The 18,924-nt window shown below is 33.9% G+C and overlaps 1 protein-coding gene across 2 annotated transcripts; it reads left to right on the top strand.

Annotated features, from left to right (window-relative positions):
- Positions 1-14,309: 14,309 nt before the first annotated feature.
- LOC126847500 (actin-5C) lies at positions 14,310-18,352 on the top strand. 2 transcript variants are annotated; one of them, XM_050587789.1, is made up of 5 exons: positions 14,310-14,443; positions 16,399-16,553; positions 16,645-16,884; positions 17,111-17,508; positions 17,591-18,352. In XM_050587789.1, exons 2-5 carry the CDS (start codon positions 16,428-16,430, stop codon positions 17,955-17,957), a joined length of 1,131 nt encoding a protein of 376 aa, XP_050443746.1. In that variant the 5' UTR covers positions 14,310-14,443; positions 16,399-16,427; the 3' UTR covers positions 17,958-18,352. The 2 variants fall into 2 exon arrangements, with proteins under 2 accessions (XP_050443746.1, XP_050443747.1); XM_050587790.1 differs by lacking the exon at positions 14,310-14,443 and adding an exon at positions 15,167-15,367.
- The last annotated feature ends 572 nt before the right edge of the window (positions 18,353-18,924 follow it).

Genomic DNA, 18,924 nt, shown 5'->3' on the forward strand with positions numbered 1-18,924 from the left:
GCATATATTTAATTAACTTTTTAAATTGAAAATAATTTGCTGAAAATGTTGACTGGCCCGTTTTGAATAATTACTTTCAAAGTTATTAAAGTTTATCACTTATGACGGGAGTGAGGGTGGAGTGTGTTAATTAAATTTGAGCGTTGCCACTTAAACGTTGAAAATTGATAGAGCTCTGGGAAATACTAATAGAGGTAAATATTGATAGTAATTTTAGGTAAATTGACAATGGTACGATATTTATATGACGAATAGGCAACGCCTTCGACCGGTAGTGTCCTTAAGATTTCCAACACCGATATCGAATACAATCTCTAATAGTCGCCTGGGGAGGGGAGAAAGGTGGGGGGAGGCGACACCTGAAAAAACCGGTACGGTATATATGGCAAAAGTCGAAGCGCTTGTCAATTTCGGCTTATTGTGCCCGAAAATGGACTGAAACTGTTTGACAATTCCCCCCTACTTCCCCTCCTCCCCCCGCCCCTTACTCGTCATCGGAATCCCGGAAGAAAGTGCGTTAATGCGTCATTGTTTTTTTTGTTTTATTCGTACCGGCCAAGATGATGAAAATTGGTCACTTGAAGCTAATTTGAAAATCATGCTTTATTTAAAAACTACAAATATATTCCGGTAAAACATATTTTGTTCTTTTGGAAATTTCGTCGAGAACTCTTCCAAGATCTTTTACGACTTATGTGATTAAGAACACATTTAATAGCTGGTCTCTTAGAGCTTTTCAATTACAGCTCCAAAGAGATCTTTGGAATGAAAACTGTTAATGTAAAACTTTTATTTAAAAAGTTCTTGCACTTTTTGGAAACCTGTTCAAGTTTCAACATTGATATTCGCTCAATATTTCCTTAGAGCTGTTTGAATTTTCTAGTGTGTCATTGTCTTCCTCGTGTCCATTTAAGGAAGTTACAATATATTATAATATGTTAAGTTTTGGGTCGACAATTGGGTAACACATAATTACCACAGAGAATCTTATCTTTTGTCGTCAATCGACTTGTGTGTTTACTAATTATTGTGTGTGTGCTGTATTCTTAAGCGTGTCCACACGACTACAAATTGCTGTGAAAAATAGATAAAATTTACCAAACAGTATAGTTACATCATTACATCCATATAGACATTCGGAGGGCGTTACTAGCATGTTTATGACTATTTAATGTAATTACACTCCTGACCGCGGTGACCTCCTCAGAACCTGCAGTGCTCGTATAAAGCCAGTCTATAGTGTAGTTTATTACAGCTTGTTTTAAACATGATGGATTTTTTTTTATTGTTTCCTTTTAATTTCAAAACATGTAAACGCTCACAAAAAATCACTTATCTATTGAGCTAACTTTTGTTTAACTTTTAAATAATAACGCATTGGTTTAAACTGAAAAATCTACTCATCTCATTATTCGTTTACGATTATCACACACACAACTAAGGTGCTTAGGCCTTAAATGAGGAACTCTTCTTAAGCTCCAATACGATAAAATGTAATAAAAAAGTGCCTAGTTTTTTTGCACTAAATAATATTTAAAACGTGTTTTTTTGAAACGTGTGTAACGATTTAAAACTAGTTTCTGTTTTATTTTTAATATTTCTTAGTTGAAAAATATTTTTTCTTGGAAAACAAAATTGTAATTTTTTTAACATTAAGATTTAGGATGTGTTAAGTTTGTATTTTAAGCTTTAAATGTCAAAAAATCATGTATTTTATTGTTACTTAATTTCTCAGCAAGTTACAAACGTTAAAAAAAAAGTACAAAAGTACTATCTAAATTTAAAAAAATTCTTACATCGTCAACGGCTTGAATTAAACAATTTTTTTTAAAGTTAGTAAAGCCTTTTTTGATAAGTGTACTAAATGAGGGTAAAAATGTTCGATAATGTAAGCTCGATATTTGATTATGCCCAGGGGCCCCTTGAGTTTGCCACCAAAAATGGGACCAATCCCGGCTCTGACCTGACCTCCAGTGTTCATATTATCTATAAATCATCGGCATGAAAGCTTCTACACGATCAATCTGTTTGGTACCTACTTTTATCATTACAATGGACGTGAAATTGTTTTTTCCTAGAGCGGTTATGCCGTTAACGTTGGCTACCGTTTCCCATGTGCATGCGCGCTCACTGTGCACAGACATACCTTATTAGGTATGCAACGATTTCAATAAAACCTGGGTTGATTAATCCGTCAATAACGAGGAAATTCACCGGCACACACAAACCGATAATAATATGAAGGCAATTGATATTATTTTTTATTACTGCTGGTCTAACCGAACGTTATCGCGCCGTTTTGCCGTAGGAGTGTATATCCGTTTCCCTATTAAAATAAATAAATAATAAAAAATGGGAAACTGCGAGTACGCGGATTATATTGTTATTATGTGTGTTTTATTGGAATAATGACAGGAAACAATGTTATTTGGATATACCTACATAGCGAACGGTTTACACAATGTATACAATTTGTCTACCAACTGCTGTCTATACACATAATATACCTATACACTATAATATTGTAAGTACACACAGGACATAATAAATATATTATGGACACACACACAGTTAATAATGTCAATGTTGTTATACCCAGTATATTTTGTTCATATGAAAAAAAACAAGAAAAATGCAATTATTCTGTTAGTCCAAGAAGAACACAGATAATATTATAATATGTACATCCCCGATTATATGATCGGTCAGTCCAACAAAATGGATGCTGAAAATATACAAAATTATATGTTAAGCATAATAATATAAGAGAACGCTAAAAATCACTAAAAGTAAACAAACAGGAAATCGTGTTTGATAATCTGATTTTTTTCATATCAAGGCCTCGTACGTCGAAAACGTGACTTATACTGATCGCTATTGCTTCTCCTATGCAATTAAGTCAGGTTAGGGTTCTTAAACTTCATTACTGGTGCAAATGGATGAGAGGGGGTGGGTCATGGACAACCCCGAAAATTGCAAGTTCATTCCTCGTTTTACTACACCAATTTTAGCACTCGATATTTCAATCTAGATATTTATTTTGTTATAAGATAAGCCTAGGTTCGTTAATATGAGTAATAATTGTGTGGAGTCGTGGTTAGAGATTGTTTTACTATCAAATTACCATGTTTGAAATCATACTTACAGTGTTGGCAAAATTTGCTGAAACTTCAGAAAACTGAAAATTTCACATCAACTTTCGCCACAGGATGCATAAAATATGTAAAATAAACTATTATGAATAATTTTACAATTATTTATATTGTTTATTATTATTAATATTACTTGATTGAATAAAAACTTAAATAAAAAAAAAAAAATAATAAGCAAGTGATTCATTTGGTTGGTCAGTTGTTATTAATAGTTTGTTGTCCAATTTTAACATAAATCTCTTATCTCATCCCGTGACTAATAAATTGATTACAGATTTTATTTCCGTACAAATAATCAATAATTTTAGCTAATTAGTTATTGTGCGCATCATCGTGCGATTAAATGTTTTCAATTTAAGTTATCAAAGTTTTATTGTATTTTGATCACTATATATTGATCCATTTTGTCTCTTATTCGTAAGCACTGTGCAATATAATGCACATTTTACACTTAACAGCTGCAGTACAATTATTGAAAAAAAAAGTCTGATATTCACTTGTACTATCTAAAAAATAATTATCAAGTGTTAGTATTTCACGCTTTAGACTGCGCCTGAATATATATGTTATCCTTACAGAATAAGCACACAATTAATATTCATTTGACCATGGTCAATTTCTAGGTTGTTGGCGTGAATGAATCAACATTCAACAGGTGTTTGAAAGTATTTTCATTTTATTGTTGAAAATATCCTGATCTGTGCTAATGGCACAAATTAAATAAAGCCAAATAGTGTACTTAAAAATGTAAACAAACTTTAATAATCACAGGTCAGCATGATCAGAAAATGAAAAAAAATAATCCTTCTGTTATACAGTGGGGTCAAAGAAAATGTATCAATTATCTGTAATGTTATCACCATTCAACATCAACTATCGTTATCAGTTTACGTTATCATCGTAAAGAGACGCGTATACAATATTTTCGGCATTATAAATTGGCCCTTTTGCATTAAGTTTTTTCAACCAATCAAAAAATCGTTATTTAAATATCTGTTGTACTCTGCTTATGGCGACACAACAATATATTTTTCATAGTCCATAGGTACAATACCGGCGACGGATATAATATTCTCCTTCGATGAAACCTTGACAGAGTAATATAGCTACGGCCGGACGCGTTAAATCCGCAGTGTACATTTAGTACCGAATAAGGAAATGTCGTCGGATGTGTACAGCAGCTCACAGCCGTGTACAAGCACACACACACACATGGTAAAAAACGTATTACACATTGTGTGTGTGTAACATGTAGTAGAGGTACGAATAATATTAATAATATCAATAATAATAGATGGACGGTGAATTTATTAAACACGGACGAGGACGCCGCCGCGGCTGTTCCTTCCACACATGTCGTTTTGTGTGTGTGGCGTTCCAAAAAAAAACCTTCATGGTATCATTGCCGGTTTATGTGTATGGTACCACCGGCCACAATAATAATAATATAATAAAAAAAAATATATATTATAATGTATAGCACAATGAACCCTTCTTCGGGTGATGATATAATATTATTCTTTGATTGGATTTTTGTTTCTTGGGAACGACACTTGGGATAGAGATAATATAGTATACATAGATACGCGCGATGGAATGGGCTCCGGGGTAAATTGGCGGCGGCCGTCGTTGGTGATACAATATTTTTTTTATTATATTTTTACATTTTTTTTTCCACACACACACAATACAACGGAGTCTGCACTCTGCTGTGTGTATTTAAAAGTTTATTGGTACCGACCGATTGTGCGCGTTTATACCTATGTATGTAATATTATTATTATCATCGTCGTGTCCAACAACCGTGTACTTACCTACCTATGGACTACCATTATATTGTGACCGCGTACACGGAAAAAATGATATGCGTCGATTGTGCTCAACGATTGTCCCCGTATCCTTTTTGGCATTTTCCATTTTCCGGGCGGCTACGGGTTTCTATTAATTTGTTACATAAAAGATCCGAACAAAGTCGTTGGTTTGTCTCACACACACAAGAAAGGTTAATCTAAGAAAAAATGAATTTTCTCTGATACAACCAAACGGCTACGCTTTTCCGTATATGCAGTTTTATACCTGGTTAGACCTGGTTATGAGATCGTGGTTACCATGCCGCCCATGGTTATAGGTTCCCAAATGATAACAAGTTTACCAGTTACCACTATGTTTATACCGACGTCCCGCATTACCCCGCCTTTCGTGGTGCTTGTTTTTTTTTTTGATATGAAGGAAAAGTTACCAGCCTCTTCTAGGGGAAAGGGCTGATGGTATTTTTTTGGTTTATCAACGTTTCACGGTAGTACTATGTCTAAAGTACTAAAGTCTATCTCCAGTAAGATGAGTATGACAAATATTGAAATATGTGGCGAATTATTTTAATCTCTTAAGTGCTATATACTAAATTAGTTGGATTAATATCCCATAAGTATACAATGTGTAAATTGTCATTTGAAATTTTAGTTAAAAGCAATTTGGAACAACCAATTTACTCATTTCAGAGCACAGTTTCATTTGGGGATTTGGATAACTACCAAAAATGTTAACCAATAGAATATTATTTTATGACCTAACCAAATACAATTAATTGCTATTTGCTATTGACGAGTATGCTCTTGGATTTAGGCGGACAGACATGGGTCAGTATACCATAAAAATAATTGATATTATAGCATTGATAATGGTTTTGGGAAACGAACAGATATTAGTACAGTGTCATAATGTGATTCAGATGCCAAACAATTATCCTGTATACATTATCATAGAGTGACAATGTTTATTATATTATCGTAGTGATGCCACTGTATAGGATGTGCTATAAAAAAATATATCAAGAGTATTTATCGGAATTTTAATGAATCCTTAAAATAAAAAACCGATAAGTTCATCATTAACGTCATCGGGCAAATTACTCATAGAAATAATTTTTTTAATCAGACATAAAATCCCATTTCGTCGCATTGTCTTATCTGAATTTAACACAACAGCTGAGCTCTAATCACCGACGGTTGACGTTTTACCAGATAAAATATCAGTCGAATGAAATAAAGTAATAGGCATAATAATAATAAAAAAATATTATCAATATAGATAACATGAATTCATTGCCTGCTCTCTATAGCTGATTTGACGGTATAACGATGACTCATCCCTCGTACAAAATGTCTAATGGCCAATTGCCCCCTTGTTCCCCCCCCCTTAATTATTATAAAATGTTCTACAATAGATTTATATGTTATATGTGTAACTGTACCCGTTTTCTCTCAATGTAAATAATTAATATTATTTTATTATATAACAAAAAAATTACCCTTTTCGAAATTTTATTCCATAGATAATATACTAATTAGTATGGGAATATGAGTAAAATAACATAATATTTTAACGTGTTTACGTCTTTCTACACTGCTGTGTGCAGTTTACAACTTTCCTTTTGCCTATTTTCTCCATTCTTTTTTACTAAGACATGTTTTGGAAATGCACATTGGCTGCCAGATGTACCTAAGCGATTCCGTTCCGCTTCGAGTGGTGCCCGCCTCCCGTAGTAAGTCAATTAATTTGTGTATCGTTGGTAAACTTCATATTTTACGCCTTTTAAACTGTTAATCTTATCCTCCGATAATTATTATTATTTTCAAGAAAACTGAAACCGAACATATTAATTTAACACGATACGTTCACGGGCACACGGGCACACGGATTAGGTAGGTAGGTTGTACACGTTGTAAGCTAGTGAAGTGATAATACCAGTTATAGGTGGCTGTATAGTAGTTTTTTTGTCTGTATAGTATGTGACGCAAACAGAAGGAATAACTAAAGTAAGTCTGCCCAAGTTAGAAGAAAAAATAAAAATACCGTTTAACATATCGTGGTGATAACATATTAATGATAACAGTATCTTGAAAAAAAACCCATAGATGATAAACAATATATATATCCATAGATATAAAAGAATGGATAGGCTATGCCTATATCAGGGAAAAAAGGTTTATCCCGGAATGGGGAATAGAGAAAGACAATTTTTTTTCTATAAAATGATGTATAAATATTTTTCTAGCAAAGAGTTATCTGTAGCTGTATGACGTTGTAACCCCTTGTTATCACTTTAAACTCAGGTGATAAGACGTTTGATAGCCTATATTTTATATCTACGGTAAAAACCTATTTTATCATATAATATAGTACCAACTGCTCAACAACGGAGAACTGTTTTTTCTCTTGTATGGCCATACTGGTCTTAGTCCTCCTATTTACTTCACTATGGCGTACAAGCTAGTGTTAGCTAATGTTAGTTTATCTCTATATAATTATTACTCTATGGATAATACCTAATAAGACACACAAGTAGTTACATAGATAATAAATGAATGGATAGGGCATAAACCCAAATAGTTGGTTCTCAAATGATAAGAAGCTGAGGCGATTTTTTTTTCCTTTCCATCACACAAATATTTTTTTCCATTCTTTAAAAATTTTAATTAAACCGAGGTGATTTGAAATTAATGAACATGAATGAATAAACCATTTGGATAACATTTTATTTACAATTTATTTATAACATTATAAATTTAAAATTAATTTTAACAAAATTTTTAAAAAAAGTTGATAACATAAATATTGATAATTCACCTCAGTTGGCCGCCATTCCGGGAACCTCGCCTCACATGAGATTATCTATGGCATGTCCTATCCATTCATTTATTATCTATGAGTAGTTAGCTGTTGTTGGTGTACTAAACTGAACAAATTATTAACCAAAAAAAAAAATACTAACAGGCATGCCCTCAAGACTTAATACAAGAGTTACTGTTTTGTGTACTTATGAAAGATAACACACAGTTCAAGTTCACTCGAGAGATATTATTATCATTTTACGTCTGGCGATGGCCAGCTCGGTATCTAAAGACAATGAACCCAAAATAAAAAATAAACATTTACCATTTTTTAACTAATATATAGGTACTGTTTTTTATACTTAACGTGTAAAAATAAATTTATAATAATAGCGTTAGTTTGTGGTCTAAAGGTAATAATTATGTATTCTTCCATACACTCACGAGCTAGGCTAGGCCCCCCCAAGTTGCAAAGTTAATAGCTCTGAATCATCCTCTCACTTTTTTCTTTTAGCTACTTCGAATACTAACGATTTATTCTTAGAGTTCAATAATTCCGTCTAAAACATACATGAACAAAATAATTGAATACAAATGTAGACTTCAGATTTAGTGTAATCAGGAAAAGAGTCGGTAATGCCGCAAGAAAATTTTTAATTAAGAAAACAAGTCTACATAACAGTTATTGGGAGTGAGGATTTTGCAAATAAAAGTCAACGGTGTACTAAATAAGCGTTTTGAAATTTTTCGGCATACAAAATTGGTTTTAGTAAAATGTTTTACGTCATTGTGTTTTGTTTGTAGACAATTCAAAAATGTATTGTTAAACAAAAAAAGTGTCTAATTGCACTTAGCCGTGTAGTGTTAAATCTTCAAAAAAAAAAAAACAATTTTTATTCGGTACTTATTTTTTTTCATCATATTATTTTTATAAGAACACGTCGTCGTTTGACGATGACTTAATATTAGAGTTCAAATATGATTTATGAATAATACAAGAATTGTCGTTTTCTAGTGACTTATCCGCTCATTGAATTTTTTTTATTTGTATATAATAATATATTACCTATACAGAAAACTTGGTAACTGTACAATGCAAATAAATTATAATAATTATATCTAAGTGTGTTGCACCTTCTTTTATATGAGCCGATCGTTAATTAATTTGTAGTTGAAAACATTTATACATTATAATTTATTCATAAAGGTAGTCAAGTGGAAAATGTGTATCTGTGAGTCTTGTGAACCTTATTACTGTGCTCGATTCTTGAGCACATCTAGCATGTATTTTCTATCCAGAAATTCGCATTGAAATGTTTGGCAGTAATTAAATCAATTTCAGGAATTGTAACTAATTACAGCTGCATTGACCCCATATCACTGAATTTACTACACTGGTTTCTATTGGGTTAGCTTTCTATTATGCTCGTTTTCAATATATAAACTATTACTTTGCGAACCTTAGTTAATATTCTGTACAGCTCGTTCAAGAGAGGTTCAATGATTTTGTGTCCAAATTTGTACAACAAATTCAATACTATTAATATAATATGATCTAAATTGAGCCTTTAGCTCTTCAGTTATTTCTAAATGAACACATTTTGCACAGACCATCATTTGTACTTGGATTTAAAAATCACAAAAACTTGCTAATATTGTTTTTTTAGTAACTTATTGTCTCTCTGCCATAAACTGTGGGAAACAACCTTCTGTGATATGATACTTTTTTCTTCATTTGTTATTAGACACTACTTACTATAGCTGTTCTAATATCATTTCCGAATTTGATGAAACTTTGACCTTTATTGATAGCTTAGGATTACACGTACGTTAAATACAATATTTAAAATTAAATTCATGAAATATATACTACATTGATTACATTCCCATAATATATTTTTGTTTCAAGACCTTGCACACTATCGATTACCATATTTTGATACATTTGTCAAAGAACATTGAATTTCATCAAGTCAAGAGATCCAAACTTGGTCATACTGAATTGACAGTCATTAAAAAATATGCATTTTCAATGACTTTCCTGCAAAATTCGATATCACAATATACATATTATAATTTATAATTTTTGGCCTCTTAGCTAGTTATCGTTATTATGTCGTGCATGACTAACGACTAATAATTGTTGTAGTAAGTTTGTAGTAATAACAACGCCACCGTGACGAATAGCTGTTCAAAAGGGATTTTTTCACAAGTTAAAAATTAATCATAATACCTGCGACCTCTTTTTTAAACGTTAATAATAAAAAACCTTAAAAGCAAATGACTGTTTTATCCGCATACATACTTGGCAAATATCAAACCGGGAAAATATTATAAAAAAAAAAATGAATAAGAACACCACAGCCAGTTTTTGCCATAGTAACGTTTTCATTGACTCGATTCTTAGTTTTTGATAAATACAGTCACAATACGCTTGCAATTGGCCGAGAGGAGATTTTCGAGTACTAAATAAAGTTTAATTAATACAATAATATATTTATTATTTATAGCTAATACACATGTATGTACACGTTATTGAATGAACACGTGAAATGAAATTAAGGACATTGTATAATATATTTTATCTGCAGTGTAATTATTTTCGATTCAATGACTTTATGCGCATTACTCGTGTATGTAAATAAATTAACTTGGTTATACAAAAAAAAAAAAAAAAACGGATTAGTTTGCTTAAAAAATAATAACAACACACAGAATGCGTGTCTTGTGATTTTCATTTTTGACTAATTAGATTTCACTAAGCTTGTTAGTGTGAATGAGTGTTAGTAATTCATTAACAAAAACCATTAAAAATTCGGTTAATGTTTGAGAAAGCATAGGCTAACCAATTATGTATACAGAAAATATGTACTGGGTATTTTAAAACTGGTCAGTAAACTAGTAACTACTAGACTAGTATATATTGCCAAATTGAACTTGTAAATTAGAATATACTACTTAAGAGTGTGTGAGGGACTAATGCTTGCTATTGTATTTAAAAACCTGATAAATTCAAAATGCAGTTTACACACAAAGCGTCTACTTGGAAACAAATCCAAAAAGGTGACCTTTTTCTTTGGACTTTTATCCATTAGCAAAAATAATTGGTACCCAAATTATAGCATGATCGATGATAGGAATTGATATAGTTGTGCAGTAAAAGTTTTTAAGACATTTTCCAAAAAACTATTGAAAAAGCCAAGGAGCAGCTAGAAAAACTAAAAAGTTTAAGGTTTTTTTGGAACGAGTAACAAAAAGATGTTTTAAAATCGCTTTACCGACTTTAATAACAATACGTTTTATTAGTATTTTGTAAATGGAAAAGAGACTTTTTTTTATATGAAAAATATCATATTTTAAAGTCGACACTGTTCGACTAGTGGCCACAGATATATTTTATAGATCTCTTAACAGAATTTCTCTTTTTTAGGCAATAAACCGCGTTAAAAGTTCTTGATGAAGTTAGAAGTATGGGAATAGGCGATCTGCAGTGAGACCAGAACGACGAAATTATATTTTTCTAGTACATGTTTTTTTATTTTTTTCACTACTGCAGCAACCATGTGATACAACAAAACTTATTGCTTATCAGTAAGCTATGACTTTGCATATTTTTTTAGGGAATTCAAAATTATACCCAAATACGACCAGCAAACGTACATTGCATATTATAATCGCATATTTAACACTTTTAAGCTTATATATCTGCGATTTAATCGTGTTTATGAGTATGAGCCAAAGAAAATTATACACACTATGAGAATAAATGTATAAAACGAAAATTCTGGTTATAAAATATTGTCTAAAATAATCGTCATTGTTCTTTTAAATTTGAAAACATCACCAAACTAATTGTAATTTAATGTTATCCTGGTGAGCGAAAGAGGTCCAATTATTATTATTTATTATTCTTTTAAGTAAAATCGTGTCACATAAACTATAACGAAACCGGGTCGATTCCCAATCGACGGACGTGCAATAAACGTCGCAATGCAGGTTGTAAGCATTTGCTGAATACGTTCATAAAATTAACAACAAGGTATACAATATTAAATATAGGTAAAAATTGTACCTATACCTAGTAACCGCGGTCGATTTCATTTGAAAAATGTCAATATTAAGCTATTGCGGCGGAACAGGTAAAACGAGATCCGACAAAAAAAGTCCAGTCAGAACTTCTATGAATAAATACGTTTCCCCGTGATAATAATATTATTGTATCGTTAAGGTTTGTTGACTTTTGCCCTTGCCAAATCGTTATTAGTTGTTGGTCGTGTAATCGGACGGTACACCGCATTAAAATACTTCCAAAATCGCACACACAAAAGTCAACACCATATTACAATAGGAACCACCGATAACAACCCATAGCGTTGGAAAAATAATAATAAAATCTTACATTACTATTGTTGTATTGTGTTAAACATGGGATTTTCCACCTCCCCCCCTCACCCTCAAGGATCCCGCCTCCCAACCACCCCGTCGGCAAATATCAGAGGGCTTGGGATTCTATAAGAACCTTCAAACTCAAAATTAATGCTACGTTTATTTTTATTTCGACAAATCTCTCACAAAAAAATTAAGTAAGACATTTGGAAAAGCACTAATTTTAAGTTATTTAGTATCCCAAGCCCCCCTGATCTACGCCAATGACCCCCTCCCCCCCAAAAAAAACATAATATAAATCACAATAATTAGATATCAGAGAAAAAAAGTCACCAAGATTTAAAAAAGTTAAAAAAATATGTATTTTTGCATTCAGTATTTTCGCTAAAATCACTTTGAAATTCAAATTAGTTTCAATGGTACTAAACTAAACTAATAGGTAATTCATCACAGTTTAACCTTTACATCTTAATAGATTTTGCAAAAAAATGCCTATACCTAATTTATTTAAATAAATAGACGGTACTACGACGTCCTCTTAAGTATAAATTAAGAATTATGTGACAAAAATATTCGAATTTTCACCAAAACCTAACGGTTTTAGTCGTACATGAGTCTTAATGCTCATTTTAGGCACTGAAGGGTTAACGATTTTTTTTCACTACTATATTCTGTTAATAAATTGCAATTTTCAAGGCTTAGGAACAGCCCCTGTCCATTGGTCAGAATTTTAGCTAGTAAACTTTTTCCTCGAGTTATCGCAAAACTTCGGATAAATACTATATACATTATAATATGTACACATAATAACAAAACAGTAGTTAGACATAATATTATATCTAATTCAAACGAGCCACAAGCCACTGAATATTATAGCTGATGAATCATAAGATAGTTTTAATTTTAGATTCCACTAACTTATCGGTACCTTGACCATGATAATTTATGATTATTTTCCTTAAAGTATTGAGTTAAATATTAATACTTGTATGGTCACTTAGTAAAAGTATGTCGTGCCCCTGGCTAGTACACTGTACGTCTGTACATTACAAACAATATTGTTGTATAAGGAGTTTTTAAAAGATCAAATTTTTTGTACGGAAAGTTTTCAACAATTGAACAATCGTTAGATATGTATATTAACCATTATAATTGATTTATGCATTTGATTTCTGAGTAAATATCGAGCTCTGTTGAAAAATTAATCAAAATGTGTGCTCTACACAACGTTCTGGAGGTTTTCTCGTCATGTGTTAAATGATAACAGGATATAATATGTATTAAACGAACTAAACGCGTACTACTCGAATAATATTGTAAAAAGTATTACACGAAAAAGAAATAAACGTGTCGTTCTGCGAAATGCATCGAATAGCATTCCATTGTGAACGTCACCTACATATAATAATATATATATAATCGTAGACGTGATGACGTGGATAGTCAAAATGTGCAGTTTATTCTGTGGGCAAAAATGACGGTTTAGCCATAGATGTGGGACGAGGTTCTTATCGCTGCTGCGGTTGCCAAAACTAGACAACTCGCAACACGTTTTCCGAGTCATTTTCAATCGTCGTTATTATTATCATAATTCAAAAGTGATCCTAACCTTACACGGTATTAGAAGAAGGGGGACTGACGCGAAATTCGATGGTATTTTTCTCTTTTTTTTTTGCAAGTTCAGGGGTTTCTCCGGGGAGGAAACGGCAAATTTGGATGCAAGTATAGCAATACATATATTGTATTTCGGACGTTACACACCACGTTTCGCCCCGGCCACCGTCTAGACGACACGTCACGGCGCGGTCCGCCCCGCTCGCCCCGGTCCACCGGCGGGTCCATCGGTGGACCGGCCGTTGGGCGCGGGGAACCTTTAACGTCTCTCCGGTTGTGCACCGCTGATACCGTGTGGAATGCAGCGCTCGGCCGCGGTCGCCGGGTGCCGGGTCTCGGCCAATCGCGTGGTGCCGTTCGTTTTATGCCCATATAAGGCAATGCCGCGCGACCGGCGGAAAGTGGCGGTGCGCCGGGCGAATCCATCCGGTCGCAGCGGTGTTGCGCATCTACCGCGGACGCAACGCGCGCCGCCGCGCCCCCCGCCCAAAGTGCCCGGTTCATCCCTCACCCCGGCCGGCGATGACCCGAATGGATTTGCCCGGCAGGATGCACACCGGCCCCGGACCGCACGGCCATTTTACGAAAACGTCCGTAACCGCTCTGCCACCGCGTACGCGCATTACTCACCCATCTAACCGCCGCTCATCACACTTCAAACGGACCTCCGCCGTTTTTCAGGTAAATATTGTTATTAATATTATTATTGTCGCTCGTTTTTTTTTTTTGGTAATCTACTTTGAAACTACAGTATTGCGGCCCCGAGTCGCCGTATTCTCAAAAATAAAACCCCGCTCGACCGGCACTTGTCGTTTCGCCGGTCGACGCCCCTTTTTCCGCGGCCGACACCCTCGTCGTGTCTTTTTTCTCCAAAAACGGTTAGCGGCACCTTCGAATTTCTTTCGATAATCGTAACGCGCGTTTCAGGTTTTTATAACGGCCGAAATTTCGGCCAGCCCATCCCGCCCAAGCCACGCCGTCGTCGCGAGTGCGGCAGCACCGGCTCCCCGAAAGGGTTGCGAGCGTTATCAGTTTTTTTTTTTTCATACTCGTGTTGCAATATTATAATATCTAAAATCTCGGCAACGACTCTTGCGCCGATCACCAATCCTTGTGGCAATGTGATTACCGCGCACGGACGGCTAGGGTTTTTTATACGGTTTTTTTTTTTGTGCTCCCATGATGGATGCAGCCCCGCGGGTTTATCGGTTTTCGCCGGTATGGCGTGGCGAGGTGGGGTGGGGTGTGCGATGACGAAGACGTTGATGACGACGACGGGCGTGGCGCGGGGTAGGGGAGTGCGGGGACCCCGGGGTAGGGGAAGGAAGGAGTGCACCATCATCATGAACCGGCGGAATAGCCGCTACTTATACCGGTGCCCGTGCATTGCCACGACCAGTTTGTTCCTCGACCGTGTCGTTCGCAACCGACGAGTGTGGTTTTTTTTTACTATAAATATAACCTTATATTTATTTATTTATTAATTAAGTTTTTTTTTTTAATTTATCGTTCGTTATATTCTAATCGTCCGGTGATTTCACGCCGCAGTTACCGCAGAAACGCCATACGAATTTTTTTCGTGGAATATTCCTATTGATATTTCCGGTATGTGGAATTTTATTTGTGTTGTCACTTGTTATTGGCCCATAATCGGCGGATTATTATAGTGTACATCAGCTGCTGCTGGCCGTTGTTTCGTTATCGACGGTTTTTTTTTTCACTTTTGACGGAATATCTCGGATTATAAATAGATGCAGCAATTTCCAAACGGTTTATACTGAAACAAAATAATTTTGGTGCTATTCTTTTAAAACAAAAGTTTATGCAAATCAAGTTTTTTTTTTTTTTTCAAAAAGAATTCAAACGGATTTATTTGAACGGCGTCTCCGGTTCATAGTATATAGTTGCGTCAATCTTGTACTTTTACATTATAAACTTATACTTACACTTTTTAGTGTCAATTTTTTATACTCTATTTCTCTAATTTAGTATTTATTTAGTTAAACGTAAGTCACTGTACTAATGTGGAATATTGTGTTGTCGAGCGAGCTGTAGGCAGTCGCATTGTATCTGTCAAATATCTTTTGAGTTTTATTAATGATTTTTCGAATAAGGGAAACCAAATAATTTGTGTGATTAGGCATTAATCAGAACATAATGATTAAAATTGAATTCGTAGTAAAACTCTGTAATCAAATTAATTATCAACGATATTAATTTTTTTCTAATTAATAAAACTATCTTATTATAATATTATATCGTGAACATATTTACTACTTAAAATATAGTAATTGAACATTTCATCTTGTCTTTATATTGTTAACTACTAGCAATTATTATTATTATAGTTATAATTTAAAGCCGTTATTTCATTTCGTATCTAAGAAACTAAATAATTATTTAATGAGTCATTTTTTTTTCTTGAATTAAACAACATTTTGTTTAAAAATAAGTTAATTATTATGAACAATTTACTCTTAAAATATATAGGTTATAATCTGTATATATATATAATATATAGGTCTTTATTCTAATTAATTGTCACTATTAAAACTGTTTATTACTACCCTTTAATAATTAAAAACTACCTTTTATTTTTTGTGTGATACTTATGACGCATGATGTTTTGTTTGCAGATTTTTACATTCCAATAAACTAACTCAAAATGTGTGACGAAGAAGTTGCCGCGTTGGTAGTAGACAATGGATCTGGTATGTGCAAAGCCGGTTTCGCCGGAGATGACGCACCCCGTGCTGTGTTCCCTTCCATTGTTGGACGTCCTCGTCATCAGGTAATTACAATTTTACCATTGTAAAAAATTAGTTTTGATTTAGTCGTTTATGTTTCTAAGCAAATAAAATAAACAATTTCTTGTTTCTCAGGGTGTCATGGTCGGTATGGGACAAAAGGACAGCTACGTCGGAGACGAAGCCCAATCCAAAAGAGGTATCCTCACATTGAAATACCCCATTGAACACGGTATTGTCACAAACTGGGACGATATGGAGAAAATCTGGCATCACACTTTTTACAATGAATTGCGTGTCGCCCCCGAAGAACACCCGGTTCTCCTCACCGAAGCCCCATTGAACCCCAAGGCTAACCGTGAAAAGATGACACAAGTAATATTTATGATCAATATTCAATTAATTTCTTTTATAATAATTATAAAGTTACGTTACATCTTCTACCACATTTCTAACTACCCTTATGCTAGTTTTACATTTATCGCACATACTGGTGTGAAACCGGCCTCACTATATTTCTCCGAAAACATACTTAATAAATTGTAAAATTCTGTTTTCTACAAATAACATTTGAATATACTTACGGTTTTCTTTTTTATAGATCATGTTTGAAACTTTCAACACCCCGGCTATGTATGTCGCCATCCAAGCTGTACTGTCACTGTACGCTTCTGGTCGTACCACCGGTATTGTATTGGATTCAGGAGATGGTGTTTCCCACACCGTGCCCATCTACGAGGGATACGCTTTACCCCATGCCATCCTCCGTTTGGATCTTGCCGGCCGTGATCTCACAGACTACCTGATGAAAATCTTGACCGAACGTGGTTACAGTTTCACCACCACGGCCGAACGTGAAATTGTGCGTGACATCAAGGAAAAATTGTGCTATGTCGCTTTGGACTTTGAACAAGAAATGGCCACCGCGGCTTCATCCAGCTCGTTGGAGAAATCTTACGAACTTCCTGACGGACAAGTCATCACCATCGGAAACGAAAGGTAAACGAATATTTTTCGTCTGTGTTTTTTTTTTTATTGTTATTTCGTTGTTGCTAATTTGTTTTGCTTTTTCTCCAAATAGATTCCGTTGCCCAGAAGCTTTGTTCCAACCTTCATTCTTGGGTATGGAAGCATGTGGTATCCATGAGACCACTTACAATTCCATCATGAAGTGCGATGTTGACATCCGTAAGGACTTGTACGCCAACACCGTCTTGTCTGGAGGTACCACCATGTACCCAGGAATTGCCGACCGTATGCAAAAGGAAATCACAGCTTTGGCTCCGTCCACGATGAAAATTAAGATCATTGCACCGCCGGAACGTAAATACTCCGTATGGATTGGAGGATCTATCTTGGCTTCTCTGTCTACCTTCCAACAGATGTGGATCTCCAAACAGGAGTATGACGAATCAGGCCCATCCATTGTGCACAGAAAGTGCTTCTAAATACTTTTTTATATTTATTTTCCTATATAAACTTTGTATTTTTTATTTTAATTCCTTTTTTTTTAATAAGAATCAAAATTATAAAAAAAAACTCCGTTGCATTAGGCGTACACATTCCAGTAAGTTGTATACAGCTCAAAGCATTCCTCGATCATGGCATGTCTGCTTTTGATTTATAATTTTTATACTGACTGAATGAAAGAGAATATAAATTAAATGTATTTATTTGATAATTATTTACACATAATGGGAAGTTTTATTTATTTAAACATTCTCAGATATCCAAAGTTGTCTTGGAGACAAGATATTAGAATTATAATTTTATTTAATTCTCTCTACAACAAAAACAAAAAAATATTGTGAAAAATAAATGTAATTATTTATTATACTTGTAACTTTTGTCTATTAGTTCACTATATTATTATTTCCTTTATAATTACAATTTTTATTGTAAGAAATACAGTACTTTGCATCTATTTATTAGTATTTTAATATTCTTGGAATATTCATGACGTGTATTGTGGAAAAAGCGGTACTGTATATTTAAATTTAATTACAAATTTAACCACCGTGACACGTTACTAGTGTAAAGGAATAAGTGGTCCGTAGTTTGTACAAAGTTGTACACTACTGTTAACCTAAATCAAGATTTATAGGTTGGTAATTAATTCAAAAAAGGAACTCTATTGATTTTTCTTGTATGGTATACACTAAGTAAATATAATTAAATAAAACTAAAATCGGTGTCTTCTGGGACCAAAAAAAAAGTTAAATGACAGTTTCGTCTTGAAATAGTATGTTTGTTTTATGGTATCAATATTTATGTTAAATATCAATGATATACATGGATAAAAAGTCAATGTCTTAAAGGGATAGGAAATTAACATGAATTACATAAGTAGTTGAGTGTTAATTATTCAATAGGAAATGAAAGTAATTTGTGAAACCTAGGTTGTGCAAAAATGTG

Source organism: Adelges cooleyi, unplaced genomic scaffold, assembly GCF_023614345.1.
Source record: "Adelges cooleyi isolate 19-005CV unplaced genomic scaffold, UGA_ACOO_1.1 ACOO_flye_CR_arks_rails_tigmint_CR_PRNA_108, whole genome shotgun sequence".
Classification (NCBI taxonomy): domain Eukaryota; kingdom Metazoa; phylum Arthropoda; class Insecta; order Hemiptera; family Adelgidae; genus Adelges; species Adelges cooleyi.